Source organism: Falco punctatus, assembly GCF_963210335.1.
Source record: "Falco punctatus genome assembly, chromosome: 2".
Lineage (NCBI taxonomy): Eukaryota > Metazoa > Chordata > Aves > Falconiformes > Falconidae > Falco > Falco punctatus.
In genome coordinates this window covers 33,561,823-33,583,749 of record NC_137581.1, presented here as the reverse complement: position 1 = coordinate 33,583,749, position 21,927 = coordinate 33,561,823, and the positions used below count along the sequence as shown (strand labels likewise).

At 40.5% G+C, this 21,927-nt stretch overlaps 1 protein-coding gene across 1 annotated transcript in view; it reads left to right on the top strand.

The window, feature by feature from the left end:
• Positions 1 to 21,249, top strand: part of TNFSF11 (TNF superfamily member 11) — a 30,907-nt gene extending 9,658 nt beyond the window's left edge. Inside the window, exons 3-5 of the mRNA XM_080376856.1 lie at positions 5,628 to 5,673; positions 5,753 to 5,851; positions 13,205 to 21,249. Coding sequence (XP_080232982.1) covers positions 5,628 to 5,673; positions 5,753 to 5,851; positions 13,205 to 13,626 — 567 coding nt within the window. The 3' untranslated portion in view covers positions 13,627 to 21,249. The remainder of the gene's footprint in view (positions 1 to 5,627; positions 5,674 to 5,752; positions 5,852 to 13,204) is intronic.
• The last annotated feature ends 678 nt before the right edge of the window (positions 21,250 to 21,927 follow it).

Here is a 21,927-nt window from a genome sequence, read left to right as displayed (position 1 = left end):
TAAAAAAGTTCATGTCTTGTCCCTTTTACTAGCCAGCCCCTTTAAAAATTTAAGGGGTGGGGGGGAAAGACTAACTCTGTAGGATTAGTTCTTTCCTTCAGCATTTTATAGAAACTTTCACACTACACCTACTTTGCTCTGTGTGCTGGTACTAGACAGCTTGTTCATGCAGCTCCCATGACAGACTAAGGAGCTTGTTACAGTAAGTGAATGGGCAGCCCTGTGTCTGTGTTCTGGTCATTTGCTGCTGGTTACTCAACAAAGGCATTGGCTTTAGCTGAGACTGCATATCCTGCCGTTCTGGATGGAGGTTAAATGCTGCAATGTCCGTGGCCAAGATAAGTAGTGAGTAGGGATAACTTTTTTGGCTGATGGTCATTAGTTTGGGAAAAATAAAATTTCCCTTGCCAAAGTAATCAGACTCTGAATTTCCTTTGAATGCAACGGAATGTATTAAGCAGCTGTGTCAGTATTCTGGGGTGTTTTGTCATCATATATGGATGACACGTAGAAACATAAAGATAGGAAAATGCTCGTCTGGACCTACATTTGCTTCTCTTTTTGGTATATCAGAGAAGTGAAAGAAAAAGTGCTAAGGTAAAATTATACTTTACCATGTTCTGTAGGCTCTGCCTTTTGTTGGCTCTGCTGTGATGAAGGGCAGAGATGCACCTGAATCTTACTTCCAGTTGTGCTCATCCTCTGTGTTGGGAATTTGACTGGTGTGACTTGAAAGTGGTTTCCTATCATCTGTGCTTTCTTCTCTTTACTGAAGGAAAATCTAACCTGTGTGTGTTTTAAGAACCAGTATCCTTATTTGAATTGAGCATATTGAATTATTTGAATTCAGCATGTTAATTGACTGGAACAGAATGCTTTAAAATACCATTTACATTTTGTGATTTTTCAAATTTTGTCTTTTGCAATTCAAGCTGTTCAGGAAATGAAAATAGACAACTTGCTTTTGCTCAGGTTTATGGTCTGGCTACAGCTTTTAGCTTACTGCACTGGTTCTCATCTGTTTTCCTTGCACACCTGTAGACCTAGTGCTTAAATCTAAAGCAGGCATTGACATGGAAAATGAAAGTGCTCTTATGAAAACCAGCGTAGTAGGGCTGCAAGGTCAGGTCTAGATTCTCTTTTAATGAAAATCTAATGTTGAATTCCTTAATATATTCCAGGATAAAGATACTGCTTAGGGAGCAGCTTACTCAGTAGACAGCATATTTTCAATATTGCCCATAAACTTTCAAGCAGACAAATAATACACTTTCCTAGCCTGTCTGCTTACTTTTTCTTGCATGTAATCTTAAAAACCTTTTGGAGTTCCACATGTACTAACCACAGTTCTTGTGAAGTTTGTTATGAGCCTGAAGTAGAAAGGACTACAAACATATCTTGGGTCAATTCATAAGTAACTTTTCTTGGCAATACTCCAAGCTTCTAGCAGCTTGGGGAATTCAGGCATAAACTAGTCTCCCACATGGCAACAGAGTACTTCACTAGACCTCTAGGGCAGCACTTACAAAGATATCTATATACTTAGCAGACATTTAAAGTGCATATAGTTATAGACAAACTCAAGGTTTCATGAGCGATTGGTGTAAGTTGTTAAAATTTCACAGTTTCTCTCCTGCAACCTTACATGCCTTTTTATTTTCTGCAGGCAACAGAATACTCATTTGGGTAGAGGTTGTAGTGCTACTGATCTCTGAACTATCTTCTGATGAATATTGGTTCATGTGCTTTCTATCTAACTTCCTTTCTGATTAGCTTTCTTCAGATTGCTGAATTTCCGGCAAGATAATCAGATACTTCCTCCTGGTATTAACCGGATTTAAAGCACTCGGGTAGTAGAAGAAACAACTGCACAAAAGAGCTTTAAGATCACATTTGAAGCAATACATGAATGTCCAGAGGGGTTCTTTTCTGATTGGTCTCAAAAGGCTGCTTAGAGCTGCTCAAAGTAGATATTGTGATACTATAAAAGCCAAAGGGGAGAAAAAACTGTTTGCAAATATCATGTCTGCAAATGTAGCCTTCTCTGTGCATCCTCAACATTGGATGTAACTTGAAGAGTTGTTTGTTTTGAAGATGCTGAGATACTAAGGGTTAAAACCTGCAGCCTGCTGTGGATGAGGAAAGAGCAGTTCCCAACCCTCCAGGCACTTAAAGCATGATTTTAGTTTTTAAAATGTGACAGTTTTTCAGCTTCCCAATGGCCTCTTCAATTTCTTGGATGAAGGAAGACACATTTTTCATTTTTGTGACCGGCTGCTTGTCTGTTTGAACAGTGACTGTGTGAAGGAGGTTGGAATGTAGGAAGCAGGCCAGCAGAATTAACTTGGTGGGCAGTGAGCAAATGATGCAAAGGTGTAGAAGTGCAGCTTTTTGTAAGACTAAGTGGTTTGATTTCTGTGTACAGTTTTTCTAAAAATAGCTCAACAGCTTGGTAGCACTCATGGTTCTGTGGGTGGCAGTCTTAAGAAGTCACTGATAATATTTTGTCAGCAGTTCTTATGCCATTATAGCAGTGTTCTAGTGACAGGTTCTTTTAAGCTGTTTCTGCTGTCTTAATGGTAGTACATTGTGATTAGGTATGAGATGCTTAAAGACATTTAGGTGCTAAAGAATGCAGTTTAAAGATCTGGAAAAACCTAGCTCTTAGTTCCTTGCAGTAAGGCTACCAGGGAATTTTTATAATCCCACTAAGAGGCTATCTTTAGACAACTGGCTATGTGCAGGCATCCACTGAAAAATGTGGTCCTTGAGTCTTTTGGAGTCAAAAGCAAGTATGTGCTGAAATGCTTTGAGGTAGGTTGTGTATTAGCACCTTGGAACTGTAGAAACATGAAGTAAAAAAAAAAAAATCTAGAGAAGTGCTGAACTACTTACTCTTCAGGAGGAAACCCATAGGCCATCTTTATCTAGGGATTAGTTCATGTATTTCAGCTTCCTTTCGGAAGCAACAGAACAGAAAGGAATATGAAAATTTGTGGGGCTGGTCAGAATCCAGTAGAGAACTTGTCACCAATCCAGTGTTTGGAGAACTGATGAAAGATTTCTGTTTACTGGCCGCAGGTTAGTCACTTCTAATCCAGTGACAAGCACACAGAAGAGTCAATGAACATGAGCCAGTTTCCAGCTCTTTTCAGTGTGTTAGTGTTGGGCTCACTCTTACAATCTCCCTTTTGTTGTAATGGCACTTGCATTCCTAATTGCATAATAGCATAGCTTCAAGAGGAGTATAGGAGAATATTCCTGTCGGAGAGAGATGCTCCTGGTATACAGGAAAGTAGGCTCAAGACAGTCAGGACAAGGAGAGTTGTTGACCCAGGTCTTCCTGGGTAGTGGTTCTGCTTACCAAGTGGTGATGTTGCAGATGAACAGCACCACCAACAGTCAGAAAGAAAGCAGCTCAGACTGCATTTCATGAGGACCACAGCTGTTCCACATGGCAGATGAGCAGTCAGGCTGCTAGGTGTCAGAAGGTGAGGTACCCAGATGTTAAAGCTAGAGCATCTTTGGAAGTGTGCAGAAGCAGAACTCTTTACTCCTAAAAAACCCGTAGGTTAAGAGGAGGATAGAAATTGGTCAGTTCAAGGACTTTAAGGGGTGCACAGTTACCAAATGTGGGATTTATTTTTTTTTTTAGTACCGGTTTAGATAATGGGAGATTAAAATGTACATGGCTCTTTTTTTTGGATCTGCCTGGTAGGCTTTTCAGGCAAGGATGTTATCACGTCCCCCAGAAAGAAAAGATATGAGAAAGCAGGCTCTGCATCTGAGAAGCTGCCATTAAGAAAGCAAGAAAACAAAGGAGTCTTCCCTTTACAGGGAAAGGATTGGGAGTAAACGTGGTCCAGTAATCTCTGATAGTGTGGTCCATCTCCCAGTCTTTTAGCTTGTGTCTTGTTCTCTTTAGAGGCTTTTGCCACTTTTTGTAGTACCTAGTACTTGCAATTTTTTGTCATCTTCCTACTTCTGATGAAGTTAAAGAGCTCAAGTGTGGCTAGAGGCTGATGCTGGTGTGTAGCTCCTAGAATTGAGCTTCATTTCATGCACCTAGAACTGACATTGATGTAGGAAGATCAGAGAGGGAAAGTGAATGTAAATGGGGGAGGTGGACATGCGTTTTGCTTCTTTTGAAGTTGCAATTCTGAGTTTCTTCTCGTCTCTACAGCAGAAGGCATCTTAATGATTTTTATCTACAAAATCAGCATATCTCTGCTGAAGAGTATGCTTTGATAGTCATACTACAACTTCCATACTGCTGTGGCTTTTCATATTGGTTTAGCATTTAAACACCTACTGAAAGGGGAAAGTGAGAGTAATAAATGTACCAGCTAAGGCATTACAGATTTCACTGTGGCTGCAAAATTACATGAAAGCAAGACTTCGGGTGTTTTGAAAGTAGGATTTCAAATTCTAAAATTTCGCAGTGATTGAGAGCGCAGTGGAACATTGCTGATCTGGCCAAATCTGAGCCATGTTTCATATATGTGGTATTGAATCAGATGAACAGCAATATATATGACACAAAGACAAAAAAAAAGGACCTATCTTACGTTTCAAAGATGAGATATGATTTTCTATCCTCAGCAAAATGTTTCCTTTCATTAAACATCTTCTTGGTGCCTTCATGGTATGAGCTATTCTGAATAGCAAGTAGAATATTACCCCTGATTTTTAGAAAACACGAGATGAAGAGAGTGATGGGAGAACAAGGGACAGAACTGAGGACTGAATGTTACCAAGACTCAGTCCAGGCTTGTAACAAGAATAGGCTGCTTAGACTTTTGAAAGCTGCTGTTTGTATGTTTTCTCAAGATGAAAACAGGTATGGATTATTAAAAGCAAGGCTTTTTGTGGTGCCTGGTGTCTGTTACTTGCACTGTTCTTGGTTTTGAGTAACACTGGTTTCACGTTAAAATTTGTCTGCAGTTTTGTAGAATGCATATTTCCAAACTCTGGCATCCAGTCCATTTGGCCCAGTACCGGTGTGGAATATGCTTAATCCTTCAGTTCCTGCATGCCTTGTTAGATGTGAGCCTTGATTATAAAGCCTTGTAGATCTGCAACCTCTTCCCTGTTAGTGGTCAAGTGGGAGGGGTGGAGGTTTTTAATTTACCTCATTACAAGTGAAATTCAGAGCTTAGCTTTAGTTATTAGTGTGGTTACACACTAGTCCCTATGTAGAACTGCTTCTTTCATTACCTTTTGACCCCAAGCAATTAAATCAGTTCATAACTCTGTTTTATGTGATGCATTCTTAGCAGCTATTGTTCCATTATACTTTGAGAAATATTCCAAGTGCAGTAAGTAGGAAAGGTTGTAAATGTCCTGTGAGCACTACTTCAATAAATAGTGCAGTGATCATACACATCATCATTCCTATCCACCTTTATCAGAAGTGTTGGACAGAGGAAGTAATTTGATTTGTAGCAGCTAAACTGTGTGTTAATATTATACATCGTGTAAATATGAGAATACGAGTCCCAGGTATCTGAATATACTGCAGTTAGAACAGCCCCCATGTATACATACACACAGTGTGTGCAAACTACCTGAAATACATGATACTATAAAACCAAGGCACTGAAAGCAGTGACTCTTTTTCATTTTAGGAAGTCCAGCGTGTCATGGGAAGAGCACCACCAAGACCAGAAAAAGGTAGGTGCTGGCTTACGAATAAGAAATATTTCAGTTCTAAACTTGTCTTTCTGAGGTAATGTGATTCTTTTATCTCTAGCTGCAATGGAGGCATTAGGAATGGATCTGTACAAGAGAAACAAACCTGAGAAGCTGCCATTTGCCCATCTCATTATTGATGATAAGAATATTCCATCTGGTAAGTTCATTTTTAAGAGAATTGTTCCAATGCTACTATAAATGTGTTAAACAGTGAAGTATATGAAAATAGTTCAGCAATACCAGCAACAGACTGGGATTTCAGAAATGGCTTTTGATAATGAAAATAAATCGGTTGTGTTAAGGAATTTCAGAGGCAGCAGGGGTAATGCTAACAACAGGATAGCTTCCCTTTGCCTCAGGTATCTTACATCAGTCTGTTATGTGCTGAATGGCCTCAATTTCACATGACCGGTTTTCATGATCAAGCTGTGAGGGCTTGGCCTACCTCTTCATGCTGTCTTCAGGTGAGGAATGGAGGTAGGCGTTGAATGCTTTCCTCATTTCTTATTTTTGTTGGGCTAGTAAGGCCCATCTGGAGTTCTTCACTGACACCAACCTCCACACAGACATATGTGTACATACATATATATTATACATGACTAGCCATAATCCAGATGTTGCAGGTTGGAAGATGTTTCCCTTCCATTGAATCTAAGATTTTTCTGTTGTCAGATGAAGAAATATGTTGTTTTCTATTGTAAAATTCAAGAATGTCTTATGTCCATCTATTCTACCCTTCACAGCAACGCTCCTTTTGTGTGCTGAAGTACAATTGGCTCTGTACTGAGTGACACAACATTTGTCTTCAGGGTGGATTTGCAAGCTGAGAATCTTATGTGAATACATAACGCACATGTCGGGTGCCCATCAGTGTAAAAACTTGCCATGAAGGAAGCACATCTTTCATTTTGGGGTGTTGAAGGCCTAGAACTGCAGTCCCAGTGTCATTACAATTTGCCCGCTAGTTCCCTGCCCTCTGTGGGTACTCCCATAGCATAGGACTGAATTTATAGCAAGTGTTTCCTTCTGCTAATGGCATGTTGGAAAGGTTTTTGTCATATTCCATTCATTATTATGTTGCAGTGCTGCTATAGACTTTTTCACATCAAGACTCTCAGGGCCTTCCTCATGTTCAGACATGCCAAAGATTCACAAGGGTCTGTCTGTATCCATCTAGTCTGTTAGCAGGAAGGTCAAAGATCATGGCATTGTACTCTGAGGAACAGGGTTTCTGTTCAGTGTGTTGACTTGGATGCAGTATGTTTCTGAGCTATTGAGTAGGGGAAAAAAGAAATGTTTCTGTGGCTTTTATTTGCCCCTATGGTAAGAGGATGGCATTCTTTTATCTTGCCAGAGCTCTTGTTCTCTAGCCACAGGTACCTTTGGATAGCTTTGGGAATATTCTCACTAGTACGATATGAGGGAACAAGGCATGATTCTGCCTTGGAACACACTGCAGAGGAAAAGATTAATTCCTGCAATTTTAAGATATCTTAGTATGTTTCTTTTTTTGCCCTGGGGCAATGTCAGTTGAGATTTTTCTCTCTGTATTCTCAACACAGTGATCATCATTGGTATGGTAGAAGTAAACCAGAGTGTTTTCTGAAGCTATTAGAGGATCTCGAGACAGGAGAGGACATCGATCACCACTGATTTCTTCTTCTGAAGCTGTATACTTTCTGCAGTGCTGAACTTACTAAGCTATGTGCATTCCTTTTCTGTTTTATATGACCAAACCAAGGGGGAATGCTGTGTTGAGGCTTGAAATCTTAGATTTTTAGCAGGCTGCATAGTATAATACCTTGCTCTTCCTCAATTTAAAGACAAAGCACTTTTGTACAGCTTCTTGCCTGTAGGGATAGGATTCTTTCTCCCTTCAAGTGCATTGACATTGCCTTTATAACCAGAGAGCTTAAGCAGCTTGTCAGATGGCAGCCAGAACTTCTACAAGCTTTCTTATTAGCTCAAATGCCTCCTGACAAGCTTCTGTTTCGGTCAGATATTACCTTTTGACATAGGTCAATAGTAGAAAATGCAGTATCAGTAAACTTGTCTTAGCATTTTGTCTTTGGAAGGATTCAGTTAATTTGCTAATCAGAGAGAGATCACTTACATCTACAGAAGTGGAGAGTGTCAGTGTCCCACTTTGAAATCCACCTTTTCCCATGGGGAATTTACTTGCTGTCTACCTGGATGTTGCAGTAAACTGTATTTTTATCAGGACTAGTAGTGATAATTTTTACTGTTGTGCATCACTGCATTGATCTTCCAAGGAGTGACATAGCACATCTGTGAATAATATCAAGGGAGGCATTGCTTGCTCTATTCATACTATTTTTTTTTTAATAGCACAGTCTGCAGGAGCTATCAGAAATACATGTGTGGCAGCAAGCTGCTCTGTTTCTCCTTGGAGCAGATCAACCCCTTACCAATGTGATGACTTGAACATATTACCTCCTGATCTGGCGCGTATGACTTCTGACTCTTCCAAAAGAGCATTGGCCAGGATGTTAATTGTGAGCACAGCTTCTGCGGTCCTTGTGGGCATTGCAGCAGTGAGGGGCTGTGTCAGTATGGGTGGCTGGAACCCTGGACCTCTAGTTGTGAGGCACTTCAGTATTATGCTGGCTGGTATGAGGCAGTACCCACTTGGCTGGGTGGCATAGAGGTTAATGACAGGCATAAAGGATGAGGAATTTGCCTGAAGGTCACCAGGAGTTTCTTTCCCATTCCCTGACTGCAAATAGCAATTTCTGTTTTCTTCCCCTGATTCCTTAGCCTACATGCCTGAAATCCTTCTAATCTGAAATCCTTCTAATTCATTTTATGCCATCCACGAGTCTGGACAGATCTGGTCATAGTGTTTTAAGGTTCTCTGCTGTCATCACTCTGACCCAAAGAAAACAATGTCGGGGGAGGGGGGGGAGAATATTAAGTCTTCATCACTGTCAAACAGGATTTTAAGTAGTTTGCCACTGAACACCTTTCATGAAGGGGCACTGAGCAGTGTCTGAGGGAACACTTTTATTTTTTTACCTGGCTCACAATAATATCAAGCTCCACATGGACTTCTGCAGCTAGGGGGAGTATGAGGAAGGGGGAAAATAACCCTTCCCAGATCTTGGTGTCCCCACCCATCATTTGGCTGCAGAAGCCATAGTGGTTTGGCTTGCTGTGTGTATTTTTTAGGTTTGCTGCCTTAGGTTAAAGCTGGATGCTTGCTGGTTGGTTTTTACCAGAGCTCATTATAAATGCTACCTAGATTTTAAATGAAAACAGTGAATTTTGGTTTATAAATTGATTACAGAAATTACTCACAGTTTAAAGGAGAAAATCACAAACAAATATAAATGTTAAATATATAATTTGGAATGTGAACTGATACCTTTCACTGTCTTAAGGAAATGCTGTAGTATTCTGAGCTATTTACAGCTAGAGGTTCAGCTTAGTTACCCTTTTTCTCCAAAATAGTTTTTCAGAGCAAACAGTGCTTTGGTCCTTCCCTCAGGCTTAATTTATACCTGAAAGCTACTAGGATGCAAAGAAATTATCAGTACAGGGCTACTTTCTCCTCTGGTCCCCTCCCATCATATTACTTCTCAGTAATTAATTTTATTGAAACTCATTTGTATTAGTTCATGCTCACAAATATACAAGACATTGTTTTGATTTGTAATCAAAACAACATTTACAGAAAGACTATATTATCTTGACTTTTTTTATAATGCTTTTTACCATGTCTGGAATGTTATCTTACTCATTATCCTCAGACATCTTCCTTCTCTGTCAACATGACTTACTTTGTGCTATGGTTTTTTTTTCATGGCTCATAGTAAATTTTGTCACAGAAGATACTGTATTGCAGTTTCTGACTGTCCCGTGGCTTGGGTTACATTTCAGAGTTTCTGCTATACGGACAGCTGACTTTCCACTTGCATGCTCCAATTTTCTCCTCTGTCTGTGTCTTGGAATAGTGATTGTTTTTGGTGTCTCCAAATTTAGGTGTATTACCACCAGAAGTGCTGAGAGCCTGCTTGAACCTTCCATTAAATGTTGCATGGCGTAACTCCTACCAATGTATCTTTGTGCTGTGCCAATGACTGTGGTGTGCCTCTTCCAAAGCTCTGAATTGTGGCAAAAAGGCAATCTGCCTCAGTTAATGCAATCATACATGCATATATAAAATGATGATATATCTAAATAATATATATTATATATATAATATGTATAAAATATAATACAAGCATTATAATTTAGGTTGGAAGGAGCTTCCAGAAGTTATCTAGGCTAATCCACTGCTCAAAACAATAAGGGTCATCTTCTATCATCTTTTGGCTTGTCCCTCTATGTGAGTGTGGATGAACGATGAGTATTGCCCTCAACACCAAAACAGTGTGAACAAACTTCACCACCTCAGCACCTCAATTACAAATGACTGTGGCACCTATTATCTCTTTCCCCTTCTTCAGCAGAGAATCATGTATTCCCACTGAAGATGTCTTCAAAATTTCTACTTGTTTAACACTGGCAACTAAAAAGTTTACTTGCCAGGTAAATAAAATCTGACTAGCAACTACCCAGTGGGCCACCAGTCAGTCCCAGCACACCAGCATGCCTTTCTGTTCCATCATATGTATACATTCCTGTCCCATATCTCTGAATTGTGTCTCCTCTGATCCAAGCAGTGATTTCTTGCCTATCCTCCTGCAGTTTTTCTGGCAGAGTTAACACTGTACACAAGAAGTTCTACAACTTCCTCAGCTATCCCCAGTGCTTCAGAGGTGTACTCTGGTACCCCATCTAAGCATCTCTTGCGGGTGAATAATTCCAGACAAGAAGAGACTTAAGATCTTGGTGTCGCTTCCAATTAATCGATGGTTTTCAGAGGTTTTTGAGGCACTGCATGGAAGACAGCTTCTTTGTATGATTTTTCTTGTATAATTTCTACCTGCCTGCACTGGAGCCATAAGGGAGCAAGTATTTATGATCTGCCTTTGACAGCCTGTGCTTCACTCAAGTCTTTGTGGAAGAATGCCAAAGCTTTTTGTTCTGGACTACTATTGAAGTATTATTCTCATATGCTGCAAAAGTTACTTGCCCTTGGCAGTTAGGGAAGACTCATGGCTCTCAAATTCCTGTCCCTACTTCCCCTCACTTTTTGTGCAAACAAGTCCAAGAGGCATCTTTTTAAATAATGAAATGTACCTGGGGCTTTTCCCCTGCATGCTTCTGAGCATTGTTTCTGGGGCATGCCTTGATATATGCTTGGAGTTAGAGGGCACTGGGCGCTGACATGTGCCATGGAAAGTTTGGTGGGAATAGGTTGTTTTTGTTTGATGTTGGCAGAATAGAGTACTGAATATTCCAAGCAGGCATTTAGATGCACTGGGAGCCTAAGGTGTAAGGTCCTCTGGTGCCTGTGTGGACCCACGGCTGTGGGATGGAACAAATAGTTAGTCTTGTGTGGTGAAAATTGCTAGTGGTTAGGAGAAAAAGTTGGGCAACTCTCATCTGTTGTCTTCTGCCCTGTGCATTTCACCAAATAAAAGGTAGTGTTAGTGGCTTGTGCCTATCAGGAAGGGTCAGGGCCTGTGCAGCTTTCTCGGGACAGTGCTGTTTGTGTGTGTGTGCCCACTGGTCTTGCTTGGATCTCTTCCTCCCACTGTTGCCTGTCCCTCTGTTTTTTGCAGGCAAAGGCTGTGAGATGAGGTGGGTGCTATAGTGGGGTGGTGGTGAAGCTAGGGAGGCGATAGGGCTGTGGGATGTGTGCTGCAGGGCATGTTCCTCAACAGAAAATACTCTGAATCTCTACATAATACGCAAGGTGTAGTAGCATTGCTAACTGGGCTGGTGTTGCAGATCTGCTTCTTAACACTGTGCCACCAAAACTAATCCGAGGGGTCAAACATGACCTGATTTGGAAGGAAGACTCAAATGCTTTCTCTCAGTCCCTATCTGACCTGCCAGGCCATCTCTTAACACAGCCTCAAATAGCAGGATCTAAATGAAATGAGATCTGAGACTTGACCAGCTTGTATCATCTCTTGGAGGTTTCAGTGTGGCTACTTGATGACAGCACCCAGGAGATGCCTTTTGGGCCAGGATTCCTGGGGGGCATTAGAACCTGTATATGCGAAGTTAGCTTTCTGTGACAGTGCTGAGCTGAAGAACTAATCTAAACATCTCCAGTCTCTCAGCACCTTTTTGTCCTCTTCACAAAGCGCTCAGTCACCTTAACAGATACAGCACAACTTCCTCTTTACCAGGCCATCATCATGCAGGCAGAGCTGAAAGGATTTGTGTTAGAAGGAATTCAATAATGCTTCTTTACATATGTTAATTCTATTAATCTATCTTTTTTGATAGTCAGATTTAGTAACTGTTACATGTGTATTTTGATTCTCACATGCATGATGTTCTATGGAGAGGCAGAATATTATGATAATTTTCTTTCCTGATTTGTGGATCTCCAGTTTAAGACTACTTGAAGGGGACCATTCTCCTCCACGCGTGGCATATCGGCTCATTGCTTCTAGTTTGAAACTTAAGATACTTGAAAATAAATGAATAAAAATAAGAAAAGGAAAAAAAGCAATATATCCAGAGTCACATCTGTTTTCCTAGAGGATTTTTTCTAAGACTTTCTGCGAGGTGTTAGACAAAGAATCTGAGTTTACCTCCTGAACAGCTGTGACTGCCCAGCTGTAAGTATTCGTACACTTCTCAAAGAATAAGGATTGTGCTGTGGGCCACTATCCTACATATCTAGGGTATGATTAAACCAGATTGTGGAGCTTTATTCCAGTATATGCAAGCACTGGGTTAAATCTAAACATTGTTTTTGCATAAAAAAAGTTTGTCATAAATACTTGAAGTGCTATCTAAAGTCTAGTCAACTTACTGTGCAGTACTAAAGATGCACAAGCATACTGACTTTTTTTTTGCCCTTTTTTGGGGGTTTCTCAAATGAAGATGTTTACCTTTGGACCACTACAGTCACAAGAACATGAAATATGGGAAGGTTTCATAAGGTTTCTCTTTGGAGAATTTTCAGTTTAACATCTTTTCAGATTTTGTTTAGTTATTCCTTACAAACATTTACAAGTTAAAGACTAATAACAAGATTAGCAGTTTTTTCATTAGCAATTTTTCCTTTCAAATTCCTCTCAAGTATTTGTTACTCAAATGAAGTTTTAGGTGGAACGCAGTTTCTGTACCGAGCTTCTTCCATGATTGCTTAGCGTAGTCAAACTGTTGGGCAAGTGTGTTGTAACATGGTCCAGCAGATGTTCTAGTGGCAGGGCAAAAAGATAGAAATAGTAAGCCAAATATGGCAGCACATAATGGAAAAAAGTATCTTACGAATTTCTATTATAATTGTCTGTCTAATCCTCACTTTAGGCTATATAACTCCAGTTGCTATTGATTCTAAAACCCAGAGGTTGCTTTTTAAATGTTGGGGTTTGTTAAATGTTTAAAAATAATAATTATTTTTTTCTTCCCTCTTCAGGAACTCGCAAAGTCAACCTCACATCCTGGCATCATGACAAAGGCCAGGCAAACCTATCAAATATGACGTTCAATGATGGAAAACTAATTGTTAATCAAGACGGGTTTTACTACCTTTATGCTAACATTTGTTTCAGACATCATGAAACTTCGGGAAACCTGACTAAAAGAGGGCTTCAGCTGATGGTGTATATGACTAAAACAAACCTTAAAATAAGGCGCTCGGATGTGTTGATGAAGGGAGGAAGCACCAAATACTGGTCAGGGAATTCAGAATTTCATTTTTATTCTGTAAATGTAGGAGGGTTTTTTAAATTAAAATCTGGTGAAATGATCAGTATCCAGGTATCAAACCCATTGCTACTGGATTCATCACAAGAAGCAACTTATTTTGGGGCGTTTAAAGTTAGGGATTTAGACTGAATCTTTCCTTAGTGTGCTGAAAACTGTTGGCGTTTTTAGTGGTCCAGAAACAACTTGAAGACAGAACTGAAAGTCTTTTGCAGCCCAATTGCATCTGTATAAGCCATATATCTCTAAAGACACGTTATTGCCCTGTGCAGACTCCAGCGAGAGTCCCACAAATGCATAAAGGGCAAAATTACATAGTTCTGATTCAGTCTTACAGCAGTTTTACTTCATATGTCTCCACTGGCTTCGGTACAGCTGTTACAACTTTCACATTGGCATAGGTGAAATCAGAGCAATTAGTATTGAACTTCTGTTTCCGAGTTCTGCCCTTTTTGACCTGTGCTACTTTTACTAGTTTTGGTGCAAACGTAGGACAAGACAAGAACTTGGCTCCCAGCTTGCATTTAGGCCTCAGTTTTGCTTGGGGTTGAGCATTCTGACCCTGAGATGGCAGAGATTACAAAAGTATGACTAATCCCATGCATTTGATGTGGCTTTTCACATGCTTAGTTAAGCCTTTTCTTGCTTTGCTGGATTAGGGTTGGAGAGTTCAGGCTGTGGCAGAAATGAGTTGCAGAACAACTAAACAGTTCAGCTTAAGTTTTTACCTGATTGAAAGGGTTATTCCAGGAAGAAGGGAGATCATCTGGCCTTGCAGTTCTAAAAGGTTAATTACAGGTCATTTTTATTATTGTTGCACAGTTAATTGCAAATATAGATTGCCGAAATACAGTGTGCCTTTAAAGTATTACATTGTGCCAGAACCTGCAAAGACATTTTTTAGACAAAAAGTATGTATTTTTATATTCTGTAATATCTAAAGTTATATTTCAGGTGTAATGTTTTGTGTAAAAAAAAAAAAGTAAATTATATTGTCCTATAGTATTTGATACAAAATATTTAAAATCTCTTGCTGTTTGTATATTTAATGTTTTAAACTGTTTTTAATGTACAGACATGTTAAACTGGTGCACTTTTTAATCCCAATGGGAAAAATTGCAGCTAAAAGAGGTTGTTTGCAATTAGCAAATGTAATATATATCTTTGTTCTTTTTAACTTAATAGATTTCTGTTAATCTTGTCAGTATTATAGGGAGGGGGGAATCACACCGATGTCATGAATAATTACACCAGAATGCTGGTCACTGGGTGCCTTTCAAACCTCGAGGGTAATTGACATTACAAAGCTGGCGTTACCTACATAAAAAATAAATTTTAAAAATTAATATGTAATAATCCATTGAAATGTAGGGGTATTTATAGTTACTGAACAGGCATATTTTCCTACAACAAAATCTGCAAGTTGTAAATTCTGCAATTAATGACTTTTTTAGCTTAGTTTCCCAAAAAAGTGAAGCTTATGTCATTGCATTGCCTGTCCTTGTCTCCCCTTCTAGCTTTGAAAGCTCCGCGTGCTTCTGCCAGCTCAGGCAGGTGAATGGCAGTGTTAAGAGATACTCTTACAGGTTTTATGAGAACAGACAGCTGAGAACGACTCAGCCATGATACATTATTTGTCAGTGGCTGGCCACTGTTCATATTGGGCAACAAATTAGTACAGGGAGACTCCTAGCTAGCTGCAACATGTGTTGTTGCTTGTATAGTTGCTTGGCCAAAAGGGGTAGGTGGGTATGTGGGATGTAGGGGAGAGCTGAAAGTACTACAGGTGATGTTTAGAGCACATCTGGGCAGGGAACAGCAACTTGTTGGGGAAGGGGTGAGGGAAGTTTTAGGAGTGTTTGTCTGTGCTCTAAGGGTGATGGTGGGAAAACCCGCTCTTCAGTGCAGTAAGAATCACAGAAGGCAAAAAGACTCAAATCTGTAGGAATTGAGGCTTCATATAAATCCTCAGGCTTTTTTTTTTATTATTTTTTTGGTAAAGAACCATGTTGAATTCAAGCAATTATTTTATACTGTATAATAAACTTTTCTTGTTAATGTTAATACTGTTTTCTTACAAAATATATTTCTAAAAAAAAAATCAACTTTGTGATTTCTTTATTTTCCTGTGTCCCTGTATTTCTTGTGCAGCTTCAATCATTTTGTTGAGACTTCAGAACATACAGGCTGAGTATGGTGTAACTCACAAGTGAGGCACAAATTGCTATTTTGAGACTATTACAGTGAATTTTATGAAGCTTTGATTTGGCTCCAAACATGCATCCACCACTTTAAAGTGGAGTTACATCATCAGGGATTGGAAATTTAGCTGGAAATTAGGACTTCCCATTTCTGTTTTACACCAAACAGTTGTCAGTTCAAGACCGGGTATGACTGAAGAATCTGGGGGTTTTCTTTCAAAATTTCAAGAGCTACAGGTCACATCAATCATATTTTTTCCACTGTAGAGATGTCCAGTGGCGGGCTGGGAGAAAAATATCTGCTCTGTTTCTGTTCTGGGGGTTAAGCCCTGCCCTGCGGGGAGGTAGACCGGGGGGTTGAATGATTTGAAAGTTGAGTTAGACTTGGTGCTTAGGATTTAACCTTAGCAAATGGGCTGCCCGTGGGTGGTGTTACGTGAAGGAGAGGAACCACCAGTGTTAAATGTTATCTGAGTGCCCGCGGCTGTGGGCTGTGAGTGTGTGCTAGGTAAGGTCACAGCATGGGCAGCGTGTGTTGAGCCCCTGGGCTGGTTACCTGTGCATCCAAACCCACCGGAGCTTAAAAGAGGGCTTCTGTGCCTCAGCTTAGCAGCACACCTGTAGGCACCAGAATTTCACAATGCAATACAGGGCTTTAAATTTTCCTTGGGTGCTGACTTTTGAGGCCTAAAAGATTTTGGGGTTGTGGTGGGTTTTGGGTGTTTTTGCTTTTGTTTTGCCTAAGCATCCTCTGAATGCAAAATTGTCTGGCTATGTGATGAACTAGGTGGGAGGGATGTGGTAAAATAGTCCTTGTGGGGCTGTATAAGTTGCCATGGGGTTTATAATTAGAAACCGAGCTCTGGCTAGTCTCGCTCACTGCAACATAGAAAGCAAATGGAAGGTCCTGTTCTGCCTGTCTTGCCGTGGCCCTTGTCCCTTCTTACCTTTACATGCATTTAAAGGGAAGCCAGAGGCTCCGTGTGGAGCTGTTAGTACAGTTTGATCTTGCTCTTTATATCAGATATCTGAGCAGCCACAGATTGAAAAGCTTCAGTAGCGTCATTTAAGGCAGCCTGGGCCCATATGCCAAGGTGATAAAGTAAAACTACCTGCTGTAGCACTGACCTTCCTAAAACCAAGCCTTCCCCAGGAAGTGTCTGTTCTGTCTGCTTCATTTATTTGATTGCTTCGTCAGGACACAATTAATGAAGAGAGTAGACTAATCAGTTAAGAGAGTTACCTTGAGAAGAAGGTAATGCTTTCTTGGCTAAGAAAGGTACATGTGACTCCTGGTTTGTAATCTTCAGAAGATAATTTTGGTCTGTGGATAGAGGATGATTATTGGCTGAAATTTGAAGTTAAAAAAATCTTACTTGGCAGTGGTTTATTTGGAATTCAGTGTGTTTGCGTGCATGTAAACATCTGTATATTCTTACTGTGTTCTTGCTAAAAAAGTAAATTTCATATATGGGGTTACGATTGCATATTTTGGCACCTGGGTACTCCCCCCTCCGCCTTCCCAAGCTCTTTCCAGCCAGTGAGTGTTTCTTTTTCTGTCTATCCCACTTCCTTTTCTCTGGCTCCTTCCAGCTGCCAGTGTCTCCTGCTCACCCCACTCTCACTGACTTACAGCTCTTTATTCCTGGTGGTGGTGACAGCCTTGGGTCAGATCTAAGCATATATCCCCTTATTTGGCCCACTTTCAGGTGGCTTTGCCATGTCTTTGGGTGGAAAACAAGAAGAATTATGTTTGTCAAAAGGTTTCTGAAGCATTGACACAAAGGCTGAGCTGGATAGGGAGAAAGAGAAGCTGTTGGGGAATAGGGAACCAGCAGACTGGACACACAAAGCAGCCCATTCTGTCCTTTGGTTTGATGCACCAGCTTTGGAGGGCTCTAGACAATTATTGTGTGCTTATACTTCTGCTGTGACAAAATTAGTCTCCAGCAAAACTTCACAGACGTGACCGTATGCAGCATTTTGCTGCAGTGATTTGCAAAAACTCATGCCTAAACCAGAAAGTGTTCTTACATGTGTATGCAGGCAATTTCTTGTTCTTTCTCCCTGTCTGTATTGGTGTCTTGTCCGGTGTTTCCTGGTTGCAAGTATTTGAGATCATAACCTGTGGACTTTGCCAACTGTTGGTGAGTGCGCTGGGGTCTGACTGTCTAGATCCCATACCTTTGTGTAACGTTACCATTTGTGATGCGACTAGCTCCAAAGCAAAGCTCAGGCATGAAAAGCTGAGAAACCCGTGTCACCTTGAGGTGGTTTAAATCAAATTTCAGAGATTTCTAGGTAACTTCAGTTGTTTCTTTTTTCTGCTTTTTTTAGCCTTAAGTCTGCATGTGCTGGGGTTTTTAGCTGGGTTTCCAAGGAAGTATTTGTGCTGGGGTGGAGGTGAGGAGCTGGATGTCTTTGATTTATTGCCGTCTGTTCACAATCCATTTTATGAAGTTTAGGGAGGGCATATTTTCCTGCCATTTGTTCAGCGTTTGAGCCATGTGCTCTCTACCGCCTGCCCTCTTGTGTAAGACACGTTGCTTTTCCCCAGACCACGCATCACCAAACTCCAATCAATTTATGTTTGGCTATAACAGGAGACGAGCAGGAACTCCAATTGGTTTCAGCTCCTTACGTGCTGCAAGTCACAAAATTACAGATTCATTTTTCCAACCTTCTGGTTCTTGATTCATTTGCTGCGTGAGAGATCACTGGTTCTTCTTTTAGCAGAGGGTGCCAGAATCCTTCTTTGACCGCTGAGCTCACATTTTAGGTGTTGTCATGTATTCATAGCCATGTTGTAACTGCTGCCTCATCCCTTCATCGGTTCCTAAATCTACTACCAGATGTGAGCAAAGCTGCCTGGTGGGCTGTTTTGGGGACCCTGACTCCATAAGGGGGGGGATTCACAAACAGCATCTTCTCCCTCTGTCCCCTTCCCAGCAGGCTGTGGATTTTGGAGCACTGAAACATAACTACATGAAAGGCAACTGTTTGGGAAGTTCAGGTACTCTCTTGTACACAGTGTTTTTACCTTGTGTCCCACTAGTTTGAAGGATTTTAACCTACTCTTCACTGTTAGTTGGACTGACTGAGTGAAATGCTTGGAATGATTTTTTCCTTACTGTGTCACAAAAAAAAAAAAGAAAGTCGCCGGAATCACAACTTCTGTGGACACAGATAAAATCATTTCACTGCAGATGTTGACTATAAAGGCACAGAGCAGAGCAGACCTTCACTGCTAGCCCATGGTTTATTGCTGGCTTAGTACAGGTCCGTGTGCCTGCTCTGACCCCAGCGTGGGTTCCCCACCCTGCCCGCACACCGGGGAACTGATGTACGGCAAATAGCATAACCTGTACATACTTCCTTTGCCTTCTGGGAAGTAATAACTAATGACACTGCTTTAGTTAGCAACAATTTGCAGACTGTCTACTCTTTTTTTGTATAAGCACCTCCCAAATACAATGCTTTATGGGTTATACAAAAGTTTGACTAGCTCCCTGGTTACCTGCAGCATTTTGCAACATTAGTGTCACTAAATATTTTTTCTGCAGTACAGTATCATATGCAGTAACACAGCTTAAGCAAAACAAGATCCATCTGGCTTAATGTTTTATCACTCCTCGTGGCTCCAGATCTTAGCTCTGGAAAAACAACTGCAGTTCTGGAAACGGAGAGTTAGGTTATTTCTGTCCTGCTAACTGGAAGAGGGCTGGAGTTACGAGGCACTGAGTGGCGTACAGCCTTGCCGCTTAAGCCAGCCTCCCTCTTAGGCAGAAGATCCTACCGAGTTGCAACCCACTAAGAGGTGTTTTTATCGCGTGAAACTGAGCGCATGTGCTGCACACTCTGGGGCTCGGCACGGACGACAAAACCTCTCCAAGAGGTCAAAACCAGAGCCAGCAAGAGAGCTAAAATAAAGCCATGTGGGCAACAAAGGTCGAGGCCTGAGCTTCTAACTTTTTCTTCTTTGATCTATCGCTGTTGATAGAGAGTAATAAATTGGAGCATAATCTGGTAGCACAGAACTTTTATTTATTTATTATTTCCTGAAAGCAGCTGCTGATTTTACCATCTATTTTCACCTGTAAATGTATAGTTGAGTTACTACTCCTATGAATCTGCATTTTCTTGCAAATCTACCAGTCCTATTATACCACTATGAAAAACATGAGATAATTGTACTTAAACCTCATTGGTCTTATTATAAATATAAAAAGTAATATTATAAATGGGTAACAAGTGTGTTGGACTGCCATCCAGCATTCCGCTGCCCGTGGATCAGAAGCACTTTCTTCCATTTCTACTTTGTTATCTGGCTAATTTTTTTTCTATTTGACTGAAAATTACATTTTAAAAAAATTTTAATGAAATTATGAACCAAATAGAAATGCTCCCATGATTTATTTGAAAATATCCAAACAAATTTCCTCAAGTTTGCTCTTTTTCTCTGGTATATGCCATCTGTACACTTGCAGGATTTTGCTGATGTATGAGATTGTGAAACAAAGCAGCTCACATAAAAAAGATAATTGAGAACTCTATTGGCCCAGCTGTGCTGTGAGACTTGCTGAATGTGGAAAATCCCACTCAAATACATAAATTGCTTGTTACAATTCATTCAGTTTTATTAATCTTAATATTGTACTGTTAAGAAAGGGCTTAGCTTCTTACTTTGAAATCAGTGGATGTTTTCCTGCTGACATTAATAAGATTAATATTATAAATAGTTTTATATGAGACAGTTTCTTTTTAAGCCTTTTTTAGGAGGTGGCTGTTTTAGTATAGGCTGGTATTTGTCACTCTGTGCAGTATAAACTGCTTTAAAACAGCAACAATGCAAGTAATGCTTCTATGTAAGATCCATTAGGTGTATCTATTTCAAATATAGCATATATAGTCTGTATGTAACTGAGAATAATACAGCCCTGGGAGCAATATTTGCTCATTAGTGGCATATCTTATCTTTGTATCTCTTGTGAGATCTGCCAGGAAGGAAGATTGTAACCTGTTTTGGTGTTTCTGTGCCTGTGTTAAAAGGATGATACCGCATGACTTTGACAGCATTATCAAAGAATGAATAGGTGATAGAAATGCTTTGCTCACCAAATGTCCAGGATGACCCATCTCTTGTCATCATCCCAGCCTGGAACAGGAGCAAGGACTCATAGTTGCTCTGTCCTAACTCTTGAAGTCATAATCTAGTCAGGGAGAAGAGACATGATGCACCTGACTTGCCAGAGACTTTCACATTGCCTTATCATATGTGCTTGTGCAATGTGTGTAAAACATGACCTAAGCAGAAATTCTGCCACAGTGGTAGGGAGGCTTTTTTTGCTTTATTTTTGTTGGTTTTGCCCAGGTATTGATGACAATCACAAAACTGAAAGGCGGACAGCAGAGGAGGCTCCAGTCAGCATCCGCTGTCCTCTGCTTGCGAGCCAAATGCCTGGGAGCACAGATGGCCTTTATGACCATTATGGGCTGGAGACACATTCAATGAAAAGTAATTTAAGTTCTTACAGAAAAAAAAAAAAAAAAAGAAGTATATGAATGTGGGTTTGCTCCCAACACGAGACAGTCTGAATCAACAATGGGAATGGGCCAGTTACCAAAGAGTCTGCTGGAGCAAGTTCCTGCTGCCAGGGCAGGATCTCCTCTCCCTCTTGGCCATTAGAGGGAGGAAAAAATAACAGACTATAAGAGCCACTAAAATAAGGACCAACACCAAGAATGTACCATGGGTTTAATACCAGCTCCTCCTCTCAAAGTAATTATAGCTGATGTTGCCCAATGGTTACCAATGAACTGTCTTCCATCGTGGTCTTTTGTTCGCAGTCAGTAGTTTGGGTTGAACATCAAGACCAGCACACACCAGTTGGCTTCTCACGGAGAGTAAAATAGGACCAAAGGTGACAGTGAGTGTTGTGCTGCTTCAGCCATGAAAACAGGCAGCTGAGTTTGGGCTAGACCAAAGCCCTTCCTACGTGTTTGTTTCACATTGTATAACCTTTACCCAAAAGTTCACCACAGCACTAATTTTAAAGTGAGAAAAGTCCAAGCTAAATGAAATACGTGTATTTCTCATATTAATCAACTCCTGCGTGCTCGGAAATGTGGTACTTGCTAAAAATGTATTGGTAAACTCAGAAGTTTTCTTTGAATTTCTTGATGTGACCTAGATTTAGGTGGTGCAAATAACCCTTGCAATACCATGTTCACC